Source organism: Lissotriton helveticus, chromosome 9 (genome assembly GCF_964261635.1).
Source record: "Lissotriton helveticus chromosome 9, aLisHel1.1, whole genome shotgun sequence".
Taxonomy (NCBI): Eukaryota; Metazoa; Chordata; class Amphibia; order Caudata; family Salamandridae; genus Lissotriton; species Lissotriton helveticus.
Genome location: NC_136070.1, coordinates 124,245,875 through 124,268,716, shown reverse-complemented (window position 1 = coordinate 124,268,716; position 22,842 = coordinate 124,245,875). Strand labels below are relative to the sequence as shown.

The 22,842-nt window shown below is 43.1% G+C and overlaps 1 protein-coding gene across 6 annotated transcripts in view; it reads left to right on the top strand.

Annotated features, from left to right (window-relative positions):
- Positions 1 to 2,229: 2,229 nt before the first annotated feature.
- SMOC1 (SPARC related modular calcium binding 1) overlaps positions 2,230 to 22,842 on the top strand; it is a 651,789-nt gene continuing 631,176 nt past the window's right edge. For all 6 annotated transcript variants that reach the window (XM_078659597.1, XM_078659602.1, XM_078659600.1 and 3 more), the window contains exon 1: positions 2,230 to 2,589. In XM_078659597.1, coding sequence (XP_078515723.1) covers positions 2,488 to 2,589 — 102 coding nt within the window. In that variant the 5' untranslated portion in view covers positions 2,230 to 2,487. The remainder of the gene's footprint in view (positions 2,590 to 22,842) is intronic.

Here is a 22,842-nt window from a genome sequence, read left to right as displayed (position 1 = left end):
GGGGTTGGCAATATAGGCCCCTTGTAACAAAATCAGCTGAAACTGGCCCTAGCAAACAGCTCGGCTGCAACCCCACAGGGGAGGCGGGCGAGCAGTTTGCCAGGGCCGGTTTCTGTTCCCAGTCCGGCCTTTTGGTGACTGTTAAAATGCTTAGGACCTGATTGCGATTTTGGCGTCCGCCTGCCGGATTATGAGTTCTAATCCTAGCGGGCAGTCCTGCAGCAGCAGTCCCACGGTGGTGCCTTCCTATGGCTCATAGGAGACCCTCAGTAAGGCACCGCTGTAGGAGCTCCGCAGCCCGTTCCTGCACGGACAGAAATGCACATTATTTTGCATTTCTGTTTGTGCAGGAACAGGGGGTGCAAAAATACAGAGGGGCACAACATGTGCCCTCCTGCATGCACCCTTGTGAACAGAGGCAACTGAGGGCCCTGTAGGGCCCCCTTGGTTTCCTCACCGCCACCTCACCGCAATGAAAAGGGTCGTAGTGAGGAAACTTATAAATGGTTGTCGGTGCCGTAGCAGCCCCACCAGCATATCACAGCTTCACACCGCTAAGCCACAACTGCAGGATCAGGGATCCCCGGCGGTTGCGGCAGTCCCACCGGCCATAGTTGTAGTGCGACGAGTTGACCGCCAGTCTGGCTGCCCAGGGAACGCCACCACGAGTACGGCAGTCCCATGGACCACCAAACTCGTAAGTACATCTGGCCCATTGTAAATATGTAGCTGCCTGAAATTTGAGTGCTTGGTTAGTTGGTAATTTATTCTTCTCTCCCAGGGCTCGAGTCGGGGTACCACACGGGTGGACGGCGTCCCCCCACTTATTTTACCAGGAGCTCGATAACTCGAGCAAATGGAGCCACACTTTCACTCTTTGGCCTCTCTGGGGCGAGATCGTAGCTCATTCAGAACGCTGCTCACGCACTGGCTTCTCTGATGCAATCGCATCTAAGGGGTGAGTGAGGGGAGGCAATGAGTCTGATGGTACAAGCCACCTTTCGTGATGTCACTTCCTGTTGTGACGTCAGCGTCCCCCCACTTCTTTTTTCAGGACTTATGCCCTGTTCTCTCCTTCAGTGATGTATAACTGAATGCTTCAGAAGGAAAACAGCTGTCAGTGAATGTTCTTTAAGTGTAGAATTTTTACCGCAAGCATAAGGCGCCCACGTTTAGGTGATGCCATATTTCGCTTTTTATTTATGTTGCATATGATTATAATAATGTTATTTTAAAGAAAAAATGAACTATAGCATTAGCTTGCCAAAGCCAGACATTTACTTGAAAAATACTTTTTTGCACTTCTTCGTCTCCAGTTTGATGGTGTTCTGGTTGCAGGTGTTCTGAAAGCCACCGGAGATGGTGAGCTCGCCAGCCAGGTAGGTAGATGGCTTCGAAGATGATGCAGCTGTTTTTGAACATGTTGTGGGTCAGCAAAGGGAGGGGGCATTGAAGTTCTCAAACCAATCAGGAGGCTGGTAGGACTCTACAAAGGACCTTCTCGGCTGGTTGTATAACGCCCAGTCCGTGGCATCCGCTGCTCCTCTGCCATTGTTCAGTGGGCTTCGGAGACCATATACAATGCCGGGCTACACACTGGCCACTCCTTTGTTGCGACAGGAGGCCTCCTCAGAGCAAGGACAAAGGTTGGGTCATTCACACCCATTCATGTGGGCTGCTCCCTGCCACACGGGTGGTCTTCACAGGAATACACTGGCTGGTTGCATAAAGGGTGTCCCCTCGCCACCCCACCGTGCACCCATCAGAACATACACTATGGCTAGTGCTTTAACAGGCTGACGCTTAAGCTTTCTACCTCTCACTCCTTTTCGCTTCAAATTCACAAATACTCTCCACGACAAAAGACAAGAGCACAACTCTGGTGCTGTAGTATGGCTAAAGGCATGAATGACTACAGTACTCGTTGTGCAAGCCAATGAGAGAGACCTCCTTTCCTTCATAGCACGGCAACAAGGTAGCCCGTAAATGCGCTTGGTGCCTCAGATATCAAGCGCGAGGTGAATGCAATACAAAACAGTTTACTTCTTTTTACCGGATTTCCTCTTTAACTGTAAACAAGGCATCATAGAAAATACGTTTTCTGATGTACATTTAGCGATCGTGAGACTCGGCTGCGAACTGTAATTAACAAGGCTGCACAGCGCAGTGATGGCCGGCAGGTGGCAGCCAAGCACATGTCATCCAGCACTGGTCCCGTCCGGAGGAGGAGGACGTGTAATCAGTTCTGCTTCAATTTCCCGATTGTTCACTCACTCTTCGCCCACCCCTTTGGCTGTGCCAGGTTGGCTTTTAATAAGTGCCCAATGGAAGTGCTGAGGCATTTAACGTGCCGCTACTGGCCAGGGGAGACCTGAGAGCGCACTCTCAGGTCGAGGGACGGACGGCACTTTAGCACCTTGACTCCTCTCGTGCCGGAATTTACTCCCAGCTCGTTATCTACTTTCCCAAACTCAGCACAAGGCGAAGATGTGGCGGGGGCAGCGGCGTGTCTTTGTCGCTTTCCACTTCTCCCTGGTACTGCTGATGCACTGCCCGCAGGCGCAGAACCACAAAGCCATCGGACCCCGGGTCAGTACAAAAACGTGCATGCACTTCCGCTCGTGTTACCTTTTTATCATTGGCCGGTTGGGCATGTTTCGGTAGACAATGCTACCTCTGCTAATAATGTAACATCAACTTGTGTTTTTTATTAGTGTCTCATAATTGCAATCCCGTCGCCTCTATGCGCTATAAAATCTGTTGTTACTATTACTCAATACTGTAAATTAACCATTTCTTTTCTATCGTGTCAAAGAAAAAACAGCGTGATGTTGTATGTAATTGGATTAAAGTGATATGTATGTATTAGTATTCTCCGCCGGCATGTAGGTGTGCATTTTTAAAATTTTGGCTTCTCTAGTTTTGAACTGAAGGGTCTGTTACTCAATTTGTTAATTTTTGTTGCATCTAACAACTTGTTCGTGGATAGTTGAGGCTTTCCAAATGTGAATCATTTACTTATGTAAATCCCACTTTCAATTTATATGATAGACATCATGTTTGTATATCATTATGAGAAACTTTTTGTTTGCCTGTTTCACTAGTGATTGTGTGTTCCTGGTTGAATGTTGTCTTCTTTGGGCACCTTACTCCTTACATTACAACTTTACAAGTCAGTGTCACCCGTGCTAAAGAACACAGGCTGTAGAACAGTTCTTCCTGTGGGTTGATGTTTTAAACTTTTGCCACAGTCTCAGATTTTATGGAAACACCCTGCCACTTTTGCAATCCCTGCTATGCCATCAGCTGTGCAATCTTTAGGTAGCATGCATGCCCACCTTTCAAATAGGTTTTTATCTTCCTTTGCTAAAAGGTAGTGGACTGAACTGGGTCAATGCAGGTGCAAGTCTCTCTTTCTCTCTTTTTACACGCTTTCTCTTTCTCTGTCTTTCTCCTTCCCTCTCCCTGAAGTGAGTTTTGAATGGTGTCAAAATAACAAAATAGGTTTGTGTACAAATTGTGCAATTTGAAAATTTAAATAATTAATTGAATCAGGACCTGCGTACAATTCTTCAATAGATACAATTTATGGCCTCTGCAACATCATAAGGACTATTTTTGTTGGATTTTGGTAATTTGGATTATTGCCAGGGGAGGGGGTGGCTGGAGCGATTGTTAGTTTGAGCACCACACTCACAAATTCATCATTAGGGGGTGCTCGCAAACATACCTATGGTTTAAACAATAAGAAATTGGACACCTACACATAGTGGTCAACACTTCAGGAATACATGTGCAAATTGGATGTGAATTAATCCTTACTATCCCCTAATTTTAGGATCTTTCCTCCTGGAAACATATTTCCCAGTTGGAGAAAAAAAAGTAAATTGAGGCACAGTTGCACCCTACTCATTAATATAAATCAGCAAATTTATCACCAGCGAACAGTCTGCAGATTTACGTAGAGTGTATAGCCTTTGGACTTCTGTAAATTTCCAAAAAGACAGCAATCCTATAAGTAAACGTACAACTCTTAAAGTTACTACTTCCTTTGAGAATCTGATCCATAGGCCATTGGGTCTTTATAGCAAAGTTTTTACAATATTTTTAGCCTATTTTACAGAATAAGAAAACCCTTATTAACTTGTCTTTTTTGTTTTCTGAGCTGTCTCCCTTTATCATGACAATAAAGGCATCCTCCTCATTCTCGTACAGGGTTGTGTAAAACGGGTCATTAAAATGTTTTCTATAAAGCGTACAATCTAACACTACTAGTCAGAGCAATGCAAGCCAGCATTACAGAAGATTACAATCAAAATCAGCTTAGTTTTGAAAAATGGAAGCTTGTAACTAATGAAGAAGTAAGAAACAGAAAAAGTAAGATTGACTGGACTACATCTTCTCTGGTTGGCTCTCGTGGTTCCTTTTTTGAACCTCTGATTTTACAGCCTTGTGGCCATTCTCAATGCTTCTGGTTCAGACAGTCCTACGTCCCTATAAGATAACATTTGCTTGACTTATTGCCCATTTGGTTTCCGAGACTGGGACTTGGTCTCACATCTCTCCTTGGGGTGTGCAACGATGCTCCAAGTATGTGCCCACTCCAGGGATCCTTTCGATCATTCTCTCAACTTTTCCATTTACGCCTGAAATACTCTATCTACTATCAATTTGACTTCCCTACTTAGAGGAGTAGATGACACGATTTACCCCCACTCGAATGACAGGGGCACAACATAAGTAAAAGACATATGATTGTGATGTACTACGAGTCTTGCTTTTAAGTGATGTTCGCTCTGTTTACTTGTGATCACCACATCCAATAAAGCATAAAGGATTGTAGCAGTTGGTAACTTTACCTCATGCTAGGAGATGCCAAGGAAGACAGCCTTGGTAATTCACCAGGGATTCGATCAACACATCACACATGGACACCTACCTTTGGTGTAACATATTGAACTACCCTACCACCAAAGCGACACTCCTCGAGATATGCTAATGTTTTTCTTAGCTACAGTCCTATTCACACTAAGGACATGGTGCCACCTTGTGTCATCATCCAACTACCAGTAATATGAGCATCTACAGACAAATTTATTCTTGATGCCAATAGAAAAATAAGCTTTGTTAATGCTGTTTACAGACAGTCACGACAAACATATGTGTTAAGAGAACATTATGCAGGATAACTTCAATTATGAGGCATAATGCAATAAAAAAGTTTGGTAGTTTTATTTCGCAATTGTCATTTTAACACATTTCAATACCGTCTGGACAAAATGTTCACCTCATTACTACTAGTTAAAAACCCGATTATAGTAAGTAAGCAGCAAGTAAAAGGTGGCCAGTTACCCTTTGAACAGGATCTATCACAGTGCAGCACCACATGTGGCACTAACTTTTGAGTCGTTTGAGCTACTTACATTTTGTTGTTGAAATCTGCAAAGTATTCAGCGGATAGTGATTTAGGTGACAAGTATACTACATCTATTGCTGCAGTGCTACAGCATTAGGTACCTCCAGTGACCCTGAATATTGGTGAGAAGGTAGTGAAGGCTAATACTACATGGTTAACCAACCAGGTTGAAAGCAAATAGTATTGCATCTATTAGATTGGAATAAGGCAACAGAGAGTAAGTAGCTGGCTTCTGGCAGGTAAAGAAACATCTTCCATTGGAAATCCCATTTTATTGGTGAGTACAACATATTTGCCAGTTATGTTATTTGCACCCTCAGAGTGCGGCCTGATAAGCGGGTGCCAGTTATCTGCACCCGCTTGTTAGGCTTTACTCTCCTGTGAGGTGTCTCAGGTCCTCTAACACCTTGTTGGCTCAAATTCCTAGAGTTAAGAAGGTCCGCGTTTGGGATCCTCCTTCAGTTTCTTGGCACCCAAGTTAAGGAATTCTCTTCCTCTCTGTTTTAGGCAGTCTGAGACAGAGACTTTATTCCGGAAACATCTGAAAACATGGCTTTTTAAGATAGGCTGTTGTTTCTGTTTAGTTTTCTGTAAACCTTTCTAAGGAGTTTCATAGTTTGCAGCGCTGGGACAGTTCTTTGAAGTAACTATTGCACTTTAAAAGTTCCACTATTATTATTTGGGGCCCCACCCTGTAACTTCTGAAAGTTTTGACCAAGCTGCAGATAGGTCAACATGGGCCAAAGATGTTAAGGATGCTAAACTAGGATTTCCCATGCAGTGAGGTGTCAACGTTAAGTGCGTAGGCGATTCACACTTTCTAAAAGTTCTAACATTTGTTCTCCTAATTAGTTCCCAGTTTTGCCTTTATTATTAGAGGACTCGTTCAGGAATGATATTTGGCCGCATTTCTTTGGAATCTGTTTTTAATAATGTTTCTCCGGTGCTGCGGTGAATACTCGGTGAAATTGATGTTTGAAATTAAGTTATAAACATAAAGATGGCACATGCTGAACATACTATATCCACTTACCCAATTCAACACCACATACACACGCTATACTTCACTCCATATACACTATAAATACACCAACTGCACACTACTCTGATCTACTACATTGTTCTCCCTGTACACATTGCTCTCTACAGAATACTTCTATGCCCCTACTGTACATTGTAGATCCTGCACCAATTCTATAGACTATAGTCATTGTAAGCAATGCACTGCGTTAAGTTCCCTCTAGACTATGTGCAGGACACAATGCATCCACATACACTCCGATACATTGTAAACACTGCTAGTTATGAACTTTATGCATTGCATTGTTTGCACCACATCCGGGTCACATATTGCAACATTATAGTGTACACATGCACTATACATTTCATAGTGTCCCCTCTATGCACACTAGTCCCCCTAGCACATGATTCATACACGAAAGACAGTGCACTGGTGTGACACTATAATATAATTTCTCCTAGTTACACCTCTCTCATGTGCACCATTTTGCTGCAAACTCAGGTAGGCAATTAGGGTTTGCGTAAAATCCATGGGCGGATGCACAGGAAGGTCCATGCTACACCCCTGTAACATGTCCCTGATGCAAAGTCATGCAAGGTAATGTTTTCCACTGCTTTGCATTTCTTTTTTCTACTAAGTAACACTAATCAGGCTATATGTGCCGTAGTAAATCCAGAAACAAATTTTTCATTTGGGGCTGCGTCTAAAAAGTGAGGCAACCCAAACACAAAATGTTAGTACAAAAAGGGGGTGGGGTCGCACACTACTCACACACCGGCGGTGTCCCTGCTGATGAGGGGTAAATACCCCGAAACACGTGTCCAGGGATGGCGAAGATAGCGAAGATAGCAGAGAATCGAAAGAAGATGCATCGCGGAACACGAACTACACTTACCACAGTCCTTAGGGGCGATCCTGCTGGTGTGTGAGTAGTGCGCGACCCCACCCCCATTTGTATTGTTGAAGCTCCCTCGAGCAGTTGGCTGACGAGCCTGGGACCCCGCACCTGCGCGCCTGAGTGGTACTAAACCTGGCAATATTTGGCAGCCACCGGCAACCCCAGAACACGGCCTAATCCCTGCTGATGAGAGGTAAATACCCCGAAACACGTGTCCAGGGATGGCGAAGATAGCGAAGATAGCAGAGAATCGAAAGAAGATGCATCGCGGAACACGAACTACACTTACCACAGTCCTTAGGGGCGATCCCGCTGGTGTGTGAGTAGTGTGCGACCCCACCCCCATTTGTAATGTTGAAGCTCCCTCGAGCAGTTGGCTGACGAGCCTGGGACCCCACACCTGCGCGCCTGAGTGGTACTAAACCTTGCAATATTTGGCAGCCACCGGCAACCCCAGAACACGGCCTAATCCCTGCTGATGAGTGGTAAATACCCCGAAACACGTGTCCAGGGATGGCGAAGATAGCGAAGATAGCAGAGAATCGAAAGAAGATGCATCGCGGAACACAAACTACACTTACCACAGTCCTTAGGGGCGATCCCGCTGGTGTGTGAGTAGTGTGCGACCCCACCCCCATTTGTAACAAAATGTTAGTAAATCTGGACTTTTGTATCGTAAACATTTTCTCATTGGTGTTCATAACAGAAAACCTGCTTTTTTGTAAATGATATGTAGGATACAATAGTCATGTCACACTATAATTCTGTATACCTAATCAACCTGCACTAAGTACATTGCATCATATATTACCAAGAAAACCATTTGGAGAGACAAAGCCGAATGATTATCGATATAGTGCTATAGAATCGGCATCTCAGACTGGATGTCAATGCTGTTTACAATGAATATTGAGGGCCAAGAAGGGACTTGTGATTGGAGGGACCCTTCCCTAATTGCAGTGGAGGGAAGGTGTGAAAGCCCAGGGAGTGACTGAAAGGCCTACTGCTTGAATATGTTTGATGCAGAAATGCAGTGAGATGGCCAACATGAATGGGATGTGTTAGCTGTTAGCTGTAGTGTATATTTAGCTGTAGTTTGTGTTGGTTAAGGATGTGTTTTATGCAACAAAATGAGCTTGCCAAAGGGCCGTGGTTTAAAGCATGGGGAAGGTGTGATAGTAAAGGCACAAAAAGTATTGTGTTTAGCTGGAAATCGTTCATTAAGGGCAGTATTAGCTACCACCTGGAAACTGTTTAAGCAGTGTGACGTCAGAAACACGTGGAGAAAATACATTATTTCCTATGGCTTAAAAAGAAGCAGAAGCGGTTTAAATTATTGTCAAATACTATCTAGAAATTATCCACATGACATGTACTGTCCTTCATTCATGTAATGTGAAGGCCTGCTTGGTCATATGGCGTCACTAGTGGATGGTGTTGTAGTATCAACACTCAATATGGTGTCACGCATTAGAATCAGGACCTACAAAAGAATAGCAAAGGTTGAAGAGAGGACAAGCATTGGCAAAGCCAGGAGAACTGATTTTCATGTGTTAGCGGCTGCAAATGCCTGCAGGCGTCAGTACATTCTTGTCTTGTGCATTCATGATATGCCTCTGTGCAGCTTCTTCTTCCTCTGCCTCTTGAGTCTGTGCCCTGCGTTTTTTTATTTCTCACTCTTCCTGTTCTGCTGTTTTAATTTCTCAAGCTTGGGGTACATTTTCCAAGTAGTACCACAAGTTGGATAATCAAAAAGTGGTCCTCACAGAGGCACCTCATTGATGGCTTACTTGAAGCAGTGTCAAAAAGTAGAGAATTCGGGTAAATTCACAGCACAATGGCAATATTTTATTCCAGTCCCTATAAGAAGTGATAAATGAATGTGGCAATGATATGACAACATAGTGATGAAAAGGAAAACGTCGATACATCCTGACACAGTCAACGAATGGCTCAGACAACTCATGCATCTGGGCTGCTCAATATGTGAATGACACTAAAGTCAGTGGCTGGGGGTGGCTGACCTTTTGTCCTTCTCTTCAAAATATCTGAGAGACCTCAAAAGCATCAACCAAGTCAATGTCTGTGATTGTTTGTGTACTTACTACACACGTGTCACTAACTCGCAGGACAAGTACAGTTCGACCAGGAGCAATGCACTCTTGCTTTACAGCCAGGAGAGTTACGGCATGAGTGGCAGGAGTGAATAAAGTAATTAATAATTATTTTTTTTATTGCAAAATTACTTAAATCATTGCAAATTGCGTCACAGTATCACAGAATAGCAAATAAAACAGGTCTCACGCCTTTTGTAAACAGGAATTTTTGCCCTAAAATATGTGATTTAAAATTAGGGGTGGGTGGAATTTGCAGAGTTGCGTTACGCAAAGCTCTGCAAAATGGTTAAAAATCTCTGCAAGCATACAAATGTTCCGCGCACACGCGGAATTGCATGTTCTGCCCGTTCGCGATGCTATTTTCCTGTTCGCGAACACTGTTTGCATGCTTGGGGAGAAATATCTCGCGAACACACATTTTGAAAGCGCGAACAAGCAAAAATTTCCACGAAGCTGCATAATTTTTGCTAATTTCGCGTACTCCGCGGAACGAGAAATTACCCAAATTACCCAAATTCCGCGAGCAGAACGGAATTTACCACCCAGGCCTACTTAAAATTACAATTAAAAATTGGCCACGGCCTTTTTATAATCAATGACTGTGAGCAGAGAGTCTACTTGATACATCACGATGTGTCCTAGGCCCCCCATGCTCCAACTTCTGGGGGGAGTGCCAGGAGTGTCAGTTTTCATTTCCATACAGAACAGGCGCAGCATAGGTGAACGCAGTGCAATATTCCCTCACAGGGCTCCCTCAGACTCAGAGAATCCAGTGCAAGCCAGAGGCTGCTGCAGGCAAGCCTCAGACAAGGTAAACAGCCATTACAACAAGGCTGTTACCACGCTAGTTGTTGCATGGGTAACAACGAATGCAATGTAACAATGACTACCATTGCGAAGAAAAACCATAATGTTGCAAGCGCTTTAAAAACGCATGCAATGTAATGGTTATCCACATTGTTGTGAGAAAACTGGGCTGTTTCGTTTCTTCACAACGACGTGCACCGCCCCTCTGTCGACGCTGGGGCCAGGAGAGAGGAACCATGAGGAGAGAGAGGTAAGGGGGATTGTGCTTGAAGTGGGGGTTACTTTTTAAGGGTTTAGGGTAGTGTCGAAGTAGTGTTGTAATGTTTATGTAGTGTAGGATTGTGTTTTAGGATTTAGTGTTATGGTGTTTTTATAGTGTAGGGTAGTGTTTTAGGGTAGTGTTGTGGTGTTTGCGTAGGGTAGTGTTTTAGGGGTTAGGGTAGTGTAGGGGGGTCGTGCAGGGTAGTGTTAGAGTGTAGGGACAGGACTGGGGGAAGCGGGAGGGTCGTGCTGGGTGTAGAGTGTTAAGGTTTATGGTAGTGTTGTGGTGTTTGTGTAGTGTAGGGTAGTGGTTTAGGACTTAGGACTTAGGGTAGTATCGGAGGTCTGCAGGGTTGTGTTTGAGTGTAGGAACGAACTGGGGGTAGTTGGAGGGTCATGCGGGGGTAGTATTTTAGGGTTTAGGGTAGTGTTCTGTTTGTGTAGTGTAGGGTAGTGTTTTAGGGTTTAGGTTAGTGTTGGGGGTTGGGCAGGGTAGTGTTAGAGTGTAGGGACCAAACTGGGGGTAGGGGGAGAGTTGTGCAGGTGGTAGAGTTTTAGAGCTTAGGGTAGTGTTGTGTTGTTTGTGTAGTGTAGGGTAGTGGTTTAGGAATTAGTGTAGTGTTGGGGGGTTGTGCAGGGTATTGTAGTGTTATTGTAGGGAGAGGACTGGGGGTTGGGGAGGCTCGTGCAGTGGAACTACATTAGGGATTAGGGTAGGGTAGGTTGGAGTCACTTACCTTGCAAACGTTTACCATGAGTATACCTTTACCATGCATGCCTTTGGCATTAAAATGGCATGCGTGGTAAAGGTATAGTCGTGGTAAAATTTTGCTTTGTAATGGTACTCGTTGTAATTGACATCGCGTAGTGATACCTGCTTTGTAAAGGCATGCGTGGTATTTCTATGCAATGTAACGAGTGCTATTCCTCAGACAGCAGCAGCATGTGTTCTTCACTGGGGCTTGAAGCCTCACATTGGCAGAAGCCAGGCTTCTCTCACACCGACTAAACTGACCAGGACCCTCTACCCTGCCCAAAGACTCGGATAGAAGACTGTGCCATGCACCACAAGATTTCCTCAAAGCATTACCATGTACTGCTGCACTGTGTAAATGCAATATTTAATAAGCATTGAGGGCCATATTCATGGCCAAGTCACACAGTGCAGCAAATCAGTTCACCTTGCTGCGCTGCACTGCCTAACACGGAAAGGGCAGCAGGCGCATTTAAGTAAATACAGCGCATTCCTGCCTTATCGCCTGCGCTGGTGCCCTTTTGGCTACCTAGCGCTAACGCAGGCACCTTTGCGCTATGGTGCAAGGGTGCCTGCTTTGTAAAGAGGATTGTTTTTTTGTGGAGGAATACGCACCTTCCTGTACAAAAACAATCCTGTGAGGGGTTGTCCTCTTTCTACTTGTGCTGCAGAATGCAGCACACGTAGAAAGAGGAAAAACGAGGAGAAATAAACAAATTTCTCCTCGTTACGGCTCCCCTGGGGAGGCGTCGGTTTTTGGCGCATTCCCAGGTCTACCACTTCTGGTAAATCTGGGCATGCGTCAAAATCCATGGATGTTGTTTGGGAACGCCCACGCAACACCCATGCAAACACCACCCTGGAACAGAGTTATGCAACGCAGCAATTTGTGCTGCGTTGTATTACTCGAGAGTCATTAAGCCACTCAGGGCAACGCAAGGTGGTCTTGGTGTCTTCATAAATCTCATTTTTAATTTGCGTCACTCTTGCACCATGCTGCGTGATGCAAGAGTGACGCAAAGGGGCTTGTAAATATGCACCTGATTTGTAAATGTAAAGACATTAACATTTAATAAAAGTGAAAACTAGTCCACAAATGTTATTTGGGAATCAAGTGTCAGTTTTATGACCAAGCCACGCAGTGCAGCGCTGCAAGTGACCTTGCTAAACTGCACTGCATGACACGGAAAGGGCAAGAATGCGCTGTATTCATGGCAATTCAGCGCATTCCTGCCTTTTCCCCTGCGCTGGTTCCCTTTTGGCTGCTTAACGCCAACACAGGCACCCTTGCATTATGGTGCAAAAGTGCCTGCGTTGTAAGGAGGATTTTTTGTGTGCAGGAAAGGGCAGTGTAGTATCTCCAAACCCAATATGAACAGAAGCAGTGAAAGTAGTTGAAAGGTATAAGTAGAACTTTAATTCTACAGGTGAAATAAAACATGCAGCTCCAGTAAAGATACATCAAGAATGCCCCAAGCTGCACCAGTTCCTGTTGCCCAGCACCCAAACATTCCTATTACACATATAACATTCTAATTAAAGGAACATGCCATTACTACACATCCTCCTTCTTAACAAAAGAAACAAAAAAAAAACCAACATAAAAAAACAACATAAAAATCATTAACAAACTATAATGAATTCATAATACTCTGAACCCAACAATTTACACACTAAAATTAATTTAGTAAATTCCGCATCTTCCTAAGTGAACAGAACAGAACATGTGAACTCACCCACAACCATCCCCCTTTTCCAAAATGCAGGGAAAAGAAAAAAATTCAAATCATCAATAAACATGTCACCCACATTTGATTATTAATAATCAAATCTCAATGTTCCGAACACAGTTAACTTGAATATCATTATCATCAGACTCAGAACCAGATGAATTATCTTCATATTGAATATAATTAACTTTTTTCTTTGAAAATTTCTTATTTTTCCGGTTGCAAACCCTTGAGAAATGACCCACCAATCCGCACTCTAAACACTTTGCATGTTTAGCAGGGCACCTCTCAAAAGAAGCGGCATGTGAGTAACTTCCACACCTAAAACACACCACATCACTGAATTTCTCCCTTTCACTACCCTCAGTAAATTTCTTCCTTTCACCACCCTCCCATTCCTTCCTATCACAAAAATCACTATTTCCACCCTTCAATTTATCATTATACCCTGCTTTCTTCTCAACTACCTTGGCTACTACTTCCCCCTCCACCTTGTTATCCTGTGACAAAGTGACTTTTGCACATCGGTCAGACAGTTCTGCCTTTTTAACCAAAGCCACTATTTCTTTAAGACACTTGTCTCCCTCTACCCATAGTTTATCCTGTAATACCTTATTCTTAGTATACATCACTACCTGGTCACGTATAAAGTCATCATGTAACTGAGCAAACTCACATTTCCTTGCCAACTTTTTCAAAGCCGAAACAAATTCCTCTACTGTCTCATTTTTCCCTTGCTTCCTATGGAAAAATGCATGCCTAGTCACAGCAATTGATACTGAGGGAGAGAAATGATCATCCAAATCCATCAAAGCACATTCAAAAACATCAGAGTTACCTTCCACACTTTTGTGTGAGTGCATATCCTGAAAAATACGCAAACCCTCCGGACCAAGCGAATATAACAACATCCTCTTCTTTCTTTCCGGCGAGAATGTACCATTTACGTCCTCTAAATTCGCTATATAGTTAAAAAAATAAGCCTTCCAATCCAACCAAGCAATCAACGGTTCTCCAGGAATAGCTAGAAATTCTTTGGGGGAATTGATTTGTAAATTTGTAGTTAAAGGTACCCCCAACGAACCCTTGTCCCCAGTACCTGAACTCCCGGCTACCACAGACATACTCAAAAATTCAGAAAAGATTAAAAACACATTCAAATCAAACACTTAACTAACCACTACGTGAAAGATAAGTTAATGAATACAACCACTTCGTGAATGATGAACCAGCAAATATAACCACTTCGTGAATGAAAAGTTAGTAAATAACTAATACCTCTAGAAATTAAAACATCTCATGAAATTAAGACACTCAAATAACCACCCCGTGAATGATGAATTAGTAAATAACCAACCCCTCAAGAACCTTCAAAACCTCATTAAACCTCTGCTGCATGCATACTCCAAGAAATCTCTACTGTATGTATGATTTGACAATCAAAATACACTTCGTGAAAAAAATCACAGCAATTTACAGGCATGAACGTAAATACCACTGACACACAGTGTGCGCGTCATCAGCAACAAAGTAAAACGATTCTTCTCCAAATGCTTTCAATGTCGCTTTACTCCAAACAAAATCCTCCCAGCTCTTTTCTTTTTTTTTTTTTTTAACTTCAATAGCCTCGAATGCCGAACAAAGCTCCGTTTACTGCAAGGTTCAAAGTCGTGACTTCAACGTCATGAAAGAAAAACGAAGAAAATGCTTCTCAGCTTGTTCCTACGAGGTTACTATGGAAACAATCAACAAAGAAGATGGCCGCCGAGCGTGACCAGCAGCGTGAAGACGTGATGACGCTACCCAAAATGCAACGCTCCTTCCACTATGACGTGTAGAAGTTCACCAAAGAGGAATTATGGACACGCTGCTCCCCCCGATGACAAGAACACTCCAACGCTCCAGAGAAGAATCATGAGTACGCTGCACTGCCTCGTGAGAATGCTCCGTTGCCAACCGTTGGTAAATTCGTAATTTGAAATTAAACACCACGTAATCGCTTGGCAAAAAATAACATAATCCAAACAGCGATTAAATCGGCAATCCCTCGGCAAAGGACAACACCAACTTCCTCTTTGTGTTGAAAAATTGTGGCATATTAAAGGAGTAAAACACACTCCTTTTCCCAGAGAAACGTCGAAATCAGCGTCGCTCTCCGGTCCCCAGATGAAATTTCCTTTCTCAGTGAAAATCGAAATCACAGCTGGCTTTCCTGGACAAAGTCTGGGAATCGAAATCACAGCTGGCTTTCCTGGACAAATTCAAACCTCCGTTTACTTAGGTGCTTCTGTACTTTCCAACCGGTTCTCTTCTTCTTTTTTTTTTTTTTTTTTTTAAAACCATCCATGTCGCCAAAATTGTAGTATCTCCAAACCCAATATGAACAGAAGCAGTGAAAGTAGTTGAAAGGTATAAGTAGAACTTTAATTCTACAGGTGAAATAAAACATGCAGCTCCAGTAAAGATACATCAAGAATGCCCCAAGCTGCACCAGTTCCTGTTGCCCAGCACCCAAACATTCCTATTACACATATAACATTCTAATTAAAGGAACATGCCATTATTACAGGCAGCTTCCTGCACAAAAACAATCCCCTGACGTTGTGTGGTGCAAGCGCGACGCAAACAGCTTCATAAATAGGGCCTCCTAGTTCTTGGAAGTGGCTTTGCTGTTGTTTTATTTTTACTTGTAGATTTAATTGTGGCATCTTCCCTCAAAAGATATAAGCAATAAAAGACTTGGTCTTCTAAGCTTGAAAGTAAAGTGCAGTGCACAGTATCGATTTTTGTTAAGTAGTAAGATTATCTGGGAAGTGTTAAAAAGGGCAGCCTATTATTTAAGCCATGACATCAGCAACAAAAGCTACGATTTTGCGAGATGTTGGACGGATATTTGCTACAAATGTAAGAAGCCAAATGCGCTTGGGATTTTACTAGCCACGACACTGCCACACTTGGCCATGCATTTCCATGCGTCCAAATGTTCCCCACGGCAGCCTGACTTCATTTCTGTCATTTTTTTCCTGACGTTTAGGGGCGCTACTCCCTGCTGACTTTACTTCCCATCTGAAACTGCACAGGACCGTGGTGTGCTAAGCCTCACCTTCATGCTTAATGCACATATATTTGTATATTTAAATTTTTTTAAAGGTAGTCGACGATTCCTGCTTCTCGACACTTTCATGCTGTATGTACCCGAAAATCCACATTTTTGTAACCTCTCTTCAGAGTCGGCCTTGTATAGAAAAAAAGGCCTGGGCAGCAAAAGTGCCCCCCCCCCACTAGTGAAATAGATAGATAAAAAAGTGGACATGTTTGTAAATTGAGACCGTTTTGACCTTGTAAAGACGCGCTGTATAATTGTTTTGAGAGGTATGGAAGCCTTCACGGATTTGAGCTTGCTGCAGGCAATGTTTATTTTAACATCGGGGAAATCGACAGTAAAAACCGGCCCAGGAGACCTTAAGACAGGCCAAAAAAACAGCCATAAAACCGTCCCACACACACAAACCTGTCAGACCAGTCCATCTGGCACTGCATGATTGCCCCGCACACACAGACCTGTCAGACCAGCCCATCGGGCACTGCCTGGTTGTCCTGCACACACAGACCTGTCAGACCAGCCCATCGGGCACTGCCTGGTTGCCCTTTAGTCCAGTCCGCACACACAGACCTGTCAGACCTGCCCATCGGGCACTGCCTGGTTGCCCTTTAGTCCAGTCCGCACACACAGACCTGTCAGACCTGCCCATCGGGCACTGCCTGGTTGCCCGGTAGGCCACTTCGACCTTGCACATGAATTAAAGGTTTTGCAAAACAATACAAAATACTCCATAGTATTGTGCTGCGTGTATTCATCCTACCTGGGAGGCAACAACTCTCAGCTGTGATATCTTTTTTACCTGCAATTTATGTCCTCGAGCCCTCCACCCCCGTGGTGCCAAAGTGAACACAAGCAAAACCGAAATATTAGCATTATCCACCAGGAGACTATTTAACAGAAGAACGTGTAGGACTCACCTTTTTATTCCTATTGTCCATCGTTGTAAGGAAATGGATAAACGTGATTTCAGGGAGTTAAGACATTACATAAAGGAGTTACCACCACACCCAAGCTGTAATCTTGTTCTAAGTAAAATACTACTACACTCTAAGAGCGCAAAGTGAAAATAAAACTTCTGCAGCACACAGTGACTATAAATGATGGTGGCCATCAGATCGCCTCTGTCTAGACACTTGTTTATGTTAATTTAATACTCATGGGTTGCTTTTACCACAGACTAGAACAGGAGCAGGAAAAAGCATCAGATCCTGGAAGCCGACAGCACCACAACATATGCAAAGACTGTGGTGCACATCAGAGCCCACCCTGCTTGCAACCAGGCCTCATCCCTGCGCGTGCTTCCAGGATTGCGGTGCATCGCTGTCTGTGGGTGGGACAGTTATTAAGCATGAAGTATGTTAATTAACGGAAAAACAAAAACTGAGAAACCACATTGGAAGAAACCAAGTCATGGAAAACCAATTTTAAGGAAAGACCATTTTAAGGAACTTACAAATAAGTCGGTGGTGCTGAGGGTTGTTTGGGTTCAGGTATGGGTAGCATGTAAAGATGTCGAGGTTTTCTTAAGTTTTATGGATGGGTAGGGTTTAGGGCTGGTGATTTTTATTTTAAGGTTCAGTGATGGGTAGAGTTTTGGGGTGCAGAAGGGTTTTTAGTTCAGGAATGAGTGGAGTTTAGGATGGGATGGGGTTTTAAGATTTCAAGTATAGGTGGAGGTTATATGTAGAAAGGTTTTTTAGGATTCAGAAATAGGGGAGTTTAGGAGAGGTGAGGTGTTTTAGGAGTCATGTTTTCTGAGGTGGCAAGGTTTTTTTTAGGGTTCAGGGATGAGTGGAGTTTAACGGCGGTGCTGGGTTTTAAGGGATGAGAGATGGGTGGGGTATAGGTGTAAAGAAGGGGTTTTAAGGGGTCAGGAATTGGTGGAGTTTAGGGGCAGTGAGGGGATTTTCAGGTAAGAGATGGGTAGAGTTTAGGATTAAAAAAGGGCTTTTAGGGTTCGGGGAGTGGTTTAGTTTAGGAGTCAGGAATGGGTGGAGTATATGTAACCCGGTATTTGTAAAGCGTGAACTAATCACCCCTAAGGGTCTCAAGGTGCTGGGGCTCGTCAGGGAGATTAAGTGAGCTATTGCCACAGAGTCACATAGTGCTGGGCTGAGCTGCCACAGGCGTCAGGTATCGAACTATGTGCACCGTGCTCGGAGTCAGCCGCCCTGGCCACTACGCCACACCTCTCTTTATGCATGGGGAGGTATTTTGGAGGGGCAAAGATGGATGGGAGTTTAGAGGTGATGAGGGTTCAGCGAATTAAAACCATATAAAGTAATTGTGAGACTATGTAAAATATATCAACCTAAAATAATATCCCTTGACATAAAGGATTGAAATAAATATCTTCGACAAAAAATGTTTCTTAAAGTAAGACGACAGCCATTTCATTTACACCTTGAAAAATAAGTATGCAGAAGCCAATTTCGAAAAAATGAAACATTCTATGAATTGGTATTTATGAAATGCTAAATGCCATTCATCCTGACAATTTCCATTAAACCATTTAGATGAAATCGTTTTTCAGTAATGGTATTGCATTAAATTGTTTGTTAAATGAAATCACATGCAAACATAAAGCATCATGCACGTTAGAATCAAACAAAAAACCAACCCACGTTGCTAAAATGAACACTTTGCTAAAAGGAATATCATTTTTATTGACTCTTATATGGCTGGCTCCCTTGCCATGTATAGAGTGTAGCTTAATGTGAAATATGCATCCAGTGTTATTCCAGCGAGTCCTGCGGGCCCCACAGGCCTGTGGGTGATTTTTTTCATTTTGTGGATCAGATGATCTGACCCCAAGACGACCACTCAAAATATTGTTAGATAGAAAAGTTTTTTGCTGATCTTAGGGCGGCCATCTTGATGTCAGCCTGTTCTGGTCTGCAAAGGGAAAACAGATAGGGTGGTGGTCTAAAGAATAGGACTAAAATACTAATCCTGACAAAATAATTTATGAAAATGCCTGTTGCAGAGGTAAAAAAGGATTACAAATGATTCCTTTGTATAAGCAATGCCTCTATGAGATAAAAATTGAATATGGCAAAAACTTTGATGCTTCAGCATGCTTTCAGATGTAAAGTAGTTGTTTGTTCTTTGCAATAGAAGCACTTCTTCAGAGGTGGAATATTACACGACTCAGCCACTAGCATGACATCAGAGAGTGCTTAACTTTGCCAGGCATTTCCTCAAAAGACATTTTATCTTCAGGATCTAATTCCACATTGAACAGTACTCTATACATCTAAAAGCACATCCACTAGTGCCAGTTTCCTCCACTCATCATGCGCAACATCTCAGAAATATTCGGCAGTGGCTGTCTATCCACCCATATGTTCTTGTTCAGCTCCTGCAAGTCAATGTATAAATGAATCTTCCCACTATCTTTCAGAGCCACCACTACCGGAGATAACCATTCTGATGACTCAATTGGTTCTATGATTCCATCTTCCCTTCCAAAATATGTAGTAGTTTACACATACACAGGTGTAAATTATAATCTTCTTTATTCAGAAAGATACAGCAACCTCCAGCCAGCTCAGAGCTCTATTAACTGCCAACCACCAGAATTCTACCTCCTGTACATTCCACATCACATCATCATTCCTACACATAGATTCAGTCACATGCATAATTCCAGCCACATCTGAAGGTGTGAGGCTTTATTTTGAGTGTTTGGGGATACTCTGCTCTAGGCTTTATTGTGATTCTCACTGGTTTATCATTCTTGATCAGACCAATATCATTGTATGTAATACACAAGACTTCCTCTTTCATCTAATCTCTTAAATCTGGAGATATGTCTTCTCTTGTTAGCACTGGGAATAACCCAACAGCTGCTTCTCGTGATTTTAATTTGAAGTCTACATCCTCATCCTCATCATGTATCTGAAGTTAAACACAATCTGGTGTGCAATAGATTCTAACAATTTAACTCGCTGAGCAAATTCCTGCCCAGCAGATTAACTGGACTTTTGTCACATATTACAAATTGATGGTTTTCTTCGAGGGGCCCTATTTTTACCTGGACTTCAGCTGAAATAGGGTTCATACTTTGCTTGTTGCAGATGCCTTCAACTTGGACTTGTTTTCTCGAGAGGGATTGGTTTGGGACCACTATCATCCTTAAATTCTGTCTGTAATCATAAAACACCCAGTTCTCTAGGGGTTGACAGCTTTTCTTGAATTTGTGACTCTGGAAATACCTCGGCACCAATAAAAGGCACATTTATTGGGGCGGGGGGTGGTTCCCCCTGTATGGAGTCATGCCCCTGAATCTAATGGCATACCAGTATCAGTTGTACTAGGGGTTGCGGTGACATAAAATGCATCTGTTGTGGTAATGGAAACAGTCGTATTAGTGGCTCTTAACAGGGGATCTGGAGTGGCAAAGGGTAATCTCCCTCTGGGAAACTCGGATCAACAGGCGTGCTCTCACTTCCACCCACGTTTGTTCCACCAACCTATAACTCCCATTAGGGTTTTTGGTTTCCTGCAGCCTGATGAACAACATTGTATGAAGGTGGTCTGGAAGTTAGCAAATCATCCAAAAATTCATGGTCTGAATCACTGTTGATCCTATTCCCTTTCTTTTCATCCCCACTTCCCTCTTGTGATTTCTTTCCTTCTGTCGATCCCTTTATTATCATTGGAAACATCCTTAGGACCTCAATCTCATTCTCTCTCCACCCTCCTGCTCTGCATCCCACTTTGCTTCCATCCAACTGCAACCCTTATTTCTTGCTTGGGTTTTATATTTTTCCTTCTCTTTCGAATGTACAGCAAATTCCCTTGCATTCAAGGCTTCCTATTCAGCAGGCCTTGATGGGGGCTTTATTTTGTATAACTCTCACCTTAGGTTCTCAATTGTTTGTAAATTGAATATGCCATGTGAGGGAAATTGCAAGCACCCTTCAATTGCCAAGATCTTAATCCTCCGTTTGATCCAAATACAAGTGTGTAAACCAACCTTGGTAGTCATACAGTGTGCAGGTGTGCCCTCCGGAGGAGCCTCCTCACCTCACAAACAGGTATTCTTACATAATTTTTCCACCATCAGCCTTATTTTCCTAAAGAATTTCATCTTTGCTCCTTACTCAACCCAATATAGAACTTGGAAACTTGAAATTAAAATAACTGGCAAATCACAGTGCAATACTCAACATTAGAAACATCAAATCCTAGTGCAACACCACTGAAATGACAACTCACAACGCGGCACACAGTGATGCAATGACCAGTTCCAGTGCGGCACTCACACTAAACCAATCCCAGGGTGACACCTACTGACTCGCAGCACCTTTAAGCAGCTCCATTTCAATCAGCTTCTCATAAGCAAAATATCAAAATAAAAAAAAGAACCAACAACCGATCTATGGTATAGGAAGTAGCTCTCTCCTGGTACTAAGAAACATGCAAAGCTAGTCCCCAACCAACAGGAACTCACTTATTTTTAATATGTCCCTATCTTGGTGTGGCTAATAGTGCCTTACCGTCCAACACCTCAACCTTAACAGATAAGTAAAAACATCTTAATATAAGTCTGTAAATATCCAGAGATCTTGAAATAGGACAGTTCTGATTACCGAAATCTAACTTTTTGCAGCAAGTATCTGCGAAAATTACTTCAATTCTCAACTTCAACACAGTGCCAACCAGGACCCAATTTGACATCACAGCACAAAGCACAACAAATAGGCCGATATCCCTCCTGCCCCCCTTCTGTAAGGTGTTGGAAAAACATGTAAACTCAGTCATCTCAGGCTCCCTGGAAAGCAACAATTTGCTGCAAGCCAGTCTATCAGGTTTTAGAGCTAGCTGTAGCACAGAAGCAGCACTGCTAGAGATCACGGATCACATTAAAGAAAAGTTGAATCAGATGGAAGGGCCATCCTGTTTATGTTGGATCTCTCGGCAGCCTTCAATACTTTTCCTCATGCTGGATTACTGAAGCGGCTCCAGAATATTGGAATTAGTGGTACTGCCCTAAAGTGGCTTACCTCTTTTTTGGAGGATAGAACTCAGCAAGTTTGGACCCCTCCCTATACTGCCGCTATTTAGACTCTGAATGTGGGCGTCCATCAGGACTCAGCTCTGAGCCCTACACTTTTTAATGTTTATTTAACCCCAAAGGCAGCTTTGGCCGAATCTTGTGGGGCAAAACCATATGCGGACGACACTCAGCTTTTCTTCTCTTGTGAAAAACTTGCAGACTTTGAGGGTGAGAAGATCAGAATTTGCCTCTCTAAGGTGTTTAATTGTTTGGCAATTAATCAATTTAAATGTAATCCTAATAAATCGGAGATTATCTTTTTTGGTACTCCACCTTCTGAGGACTGCGGTCTTGTCGGCCCTAAGACATGCCTCCCCCAACCTCTTCTCAAAATACAGTAAAAAACCTGGGCATCCACATTGACAACTCTTTATTAATGAGACATCAAATCCAAGTGGTAGTAGGCACCTGTTTTTGGCTACTACGAACTTTAAGGACATTTCTACCTCTTTTGTCTACTGCCAATAGGAAAACAATGGTCCAGGCCTTAATTACCTCTAGGTTCGATTACGGAAATGTACTATACTTGGGTTTTAAAAAATAAATCCCTTTGGGAATTTCTGCATTCAACACACCACTGTTTATTTGTTACTCAACTCACATAACCCAAATATCAGTTTATCAATACTCACTCACCCAATAGGAGCTTCATGTATTGGCAAATTAATCAA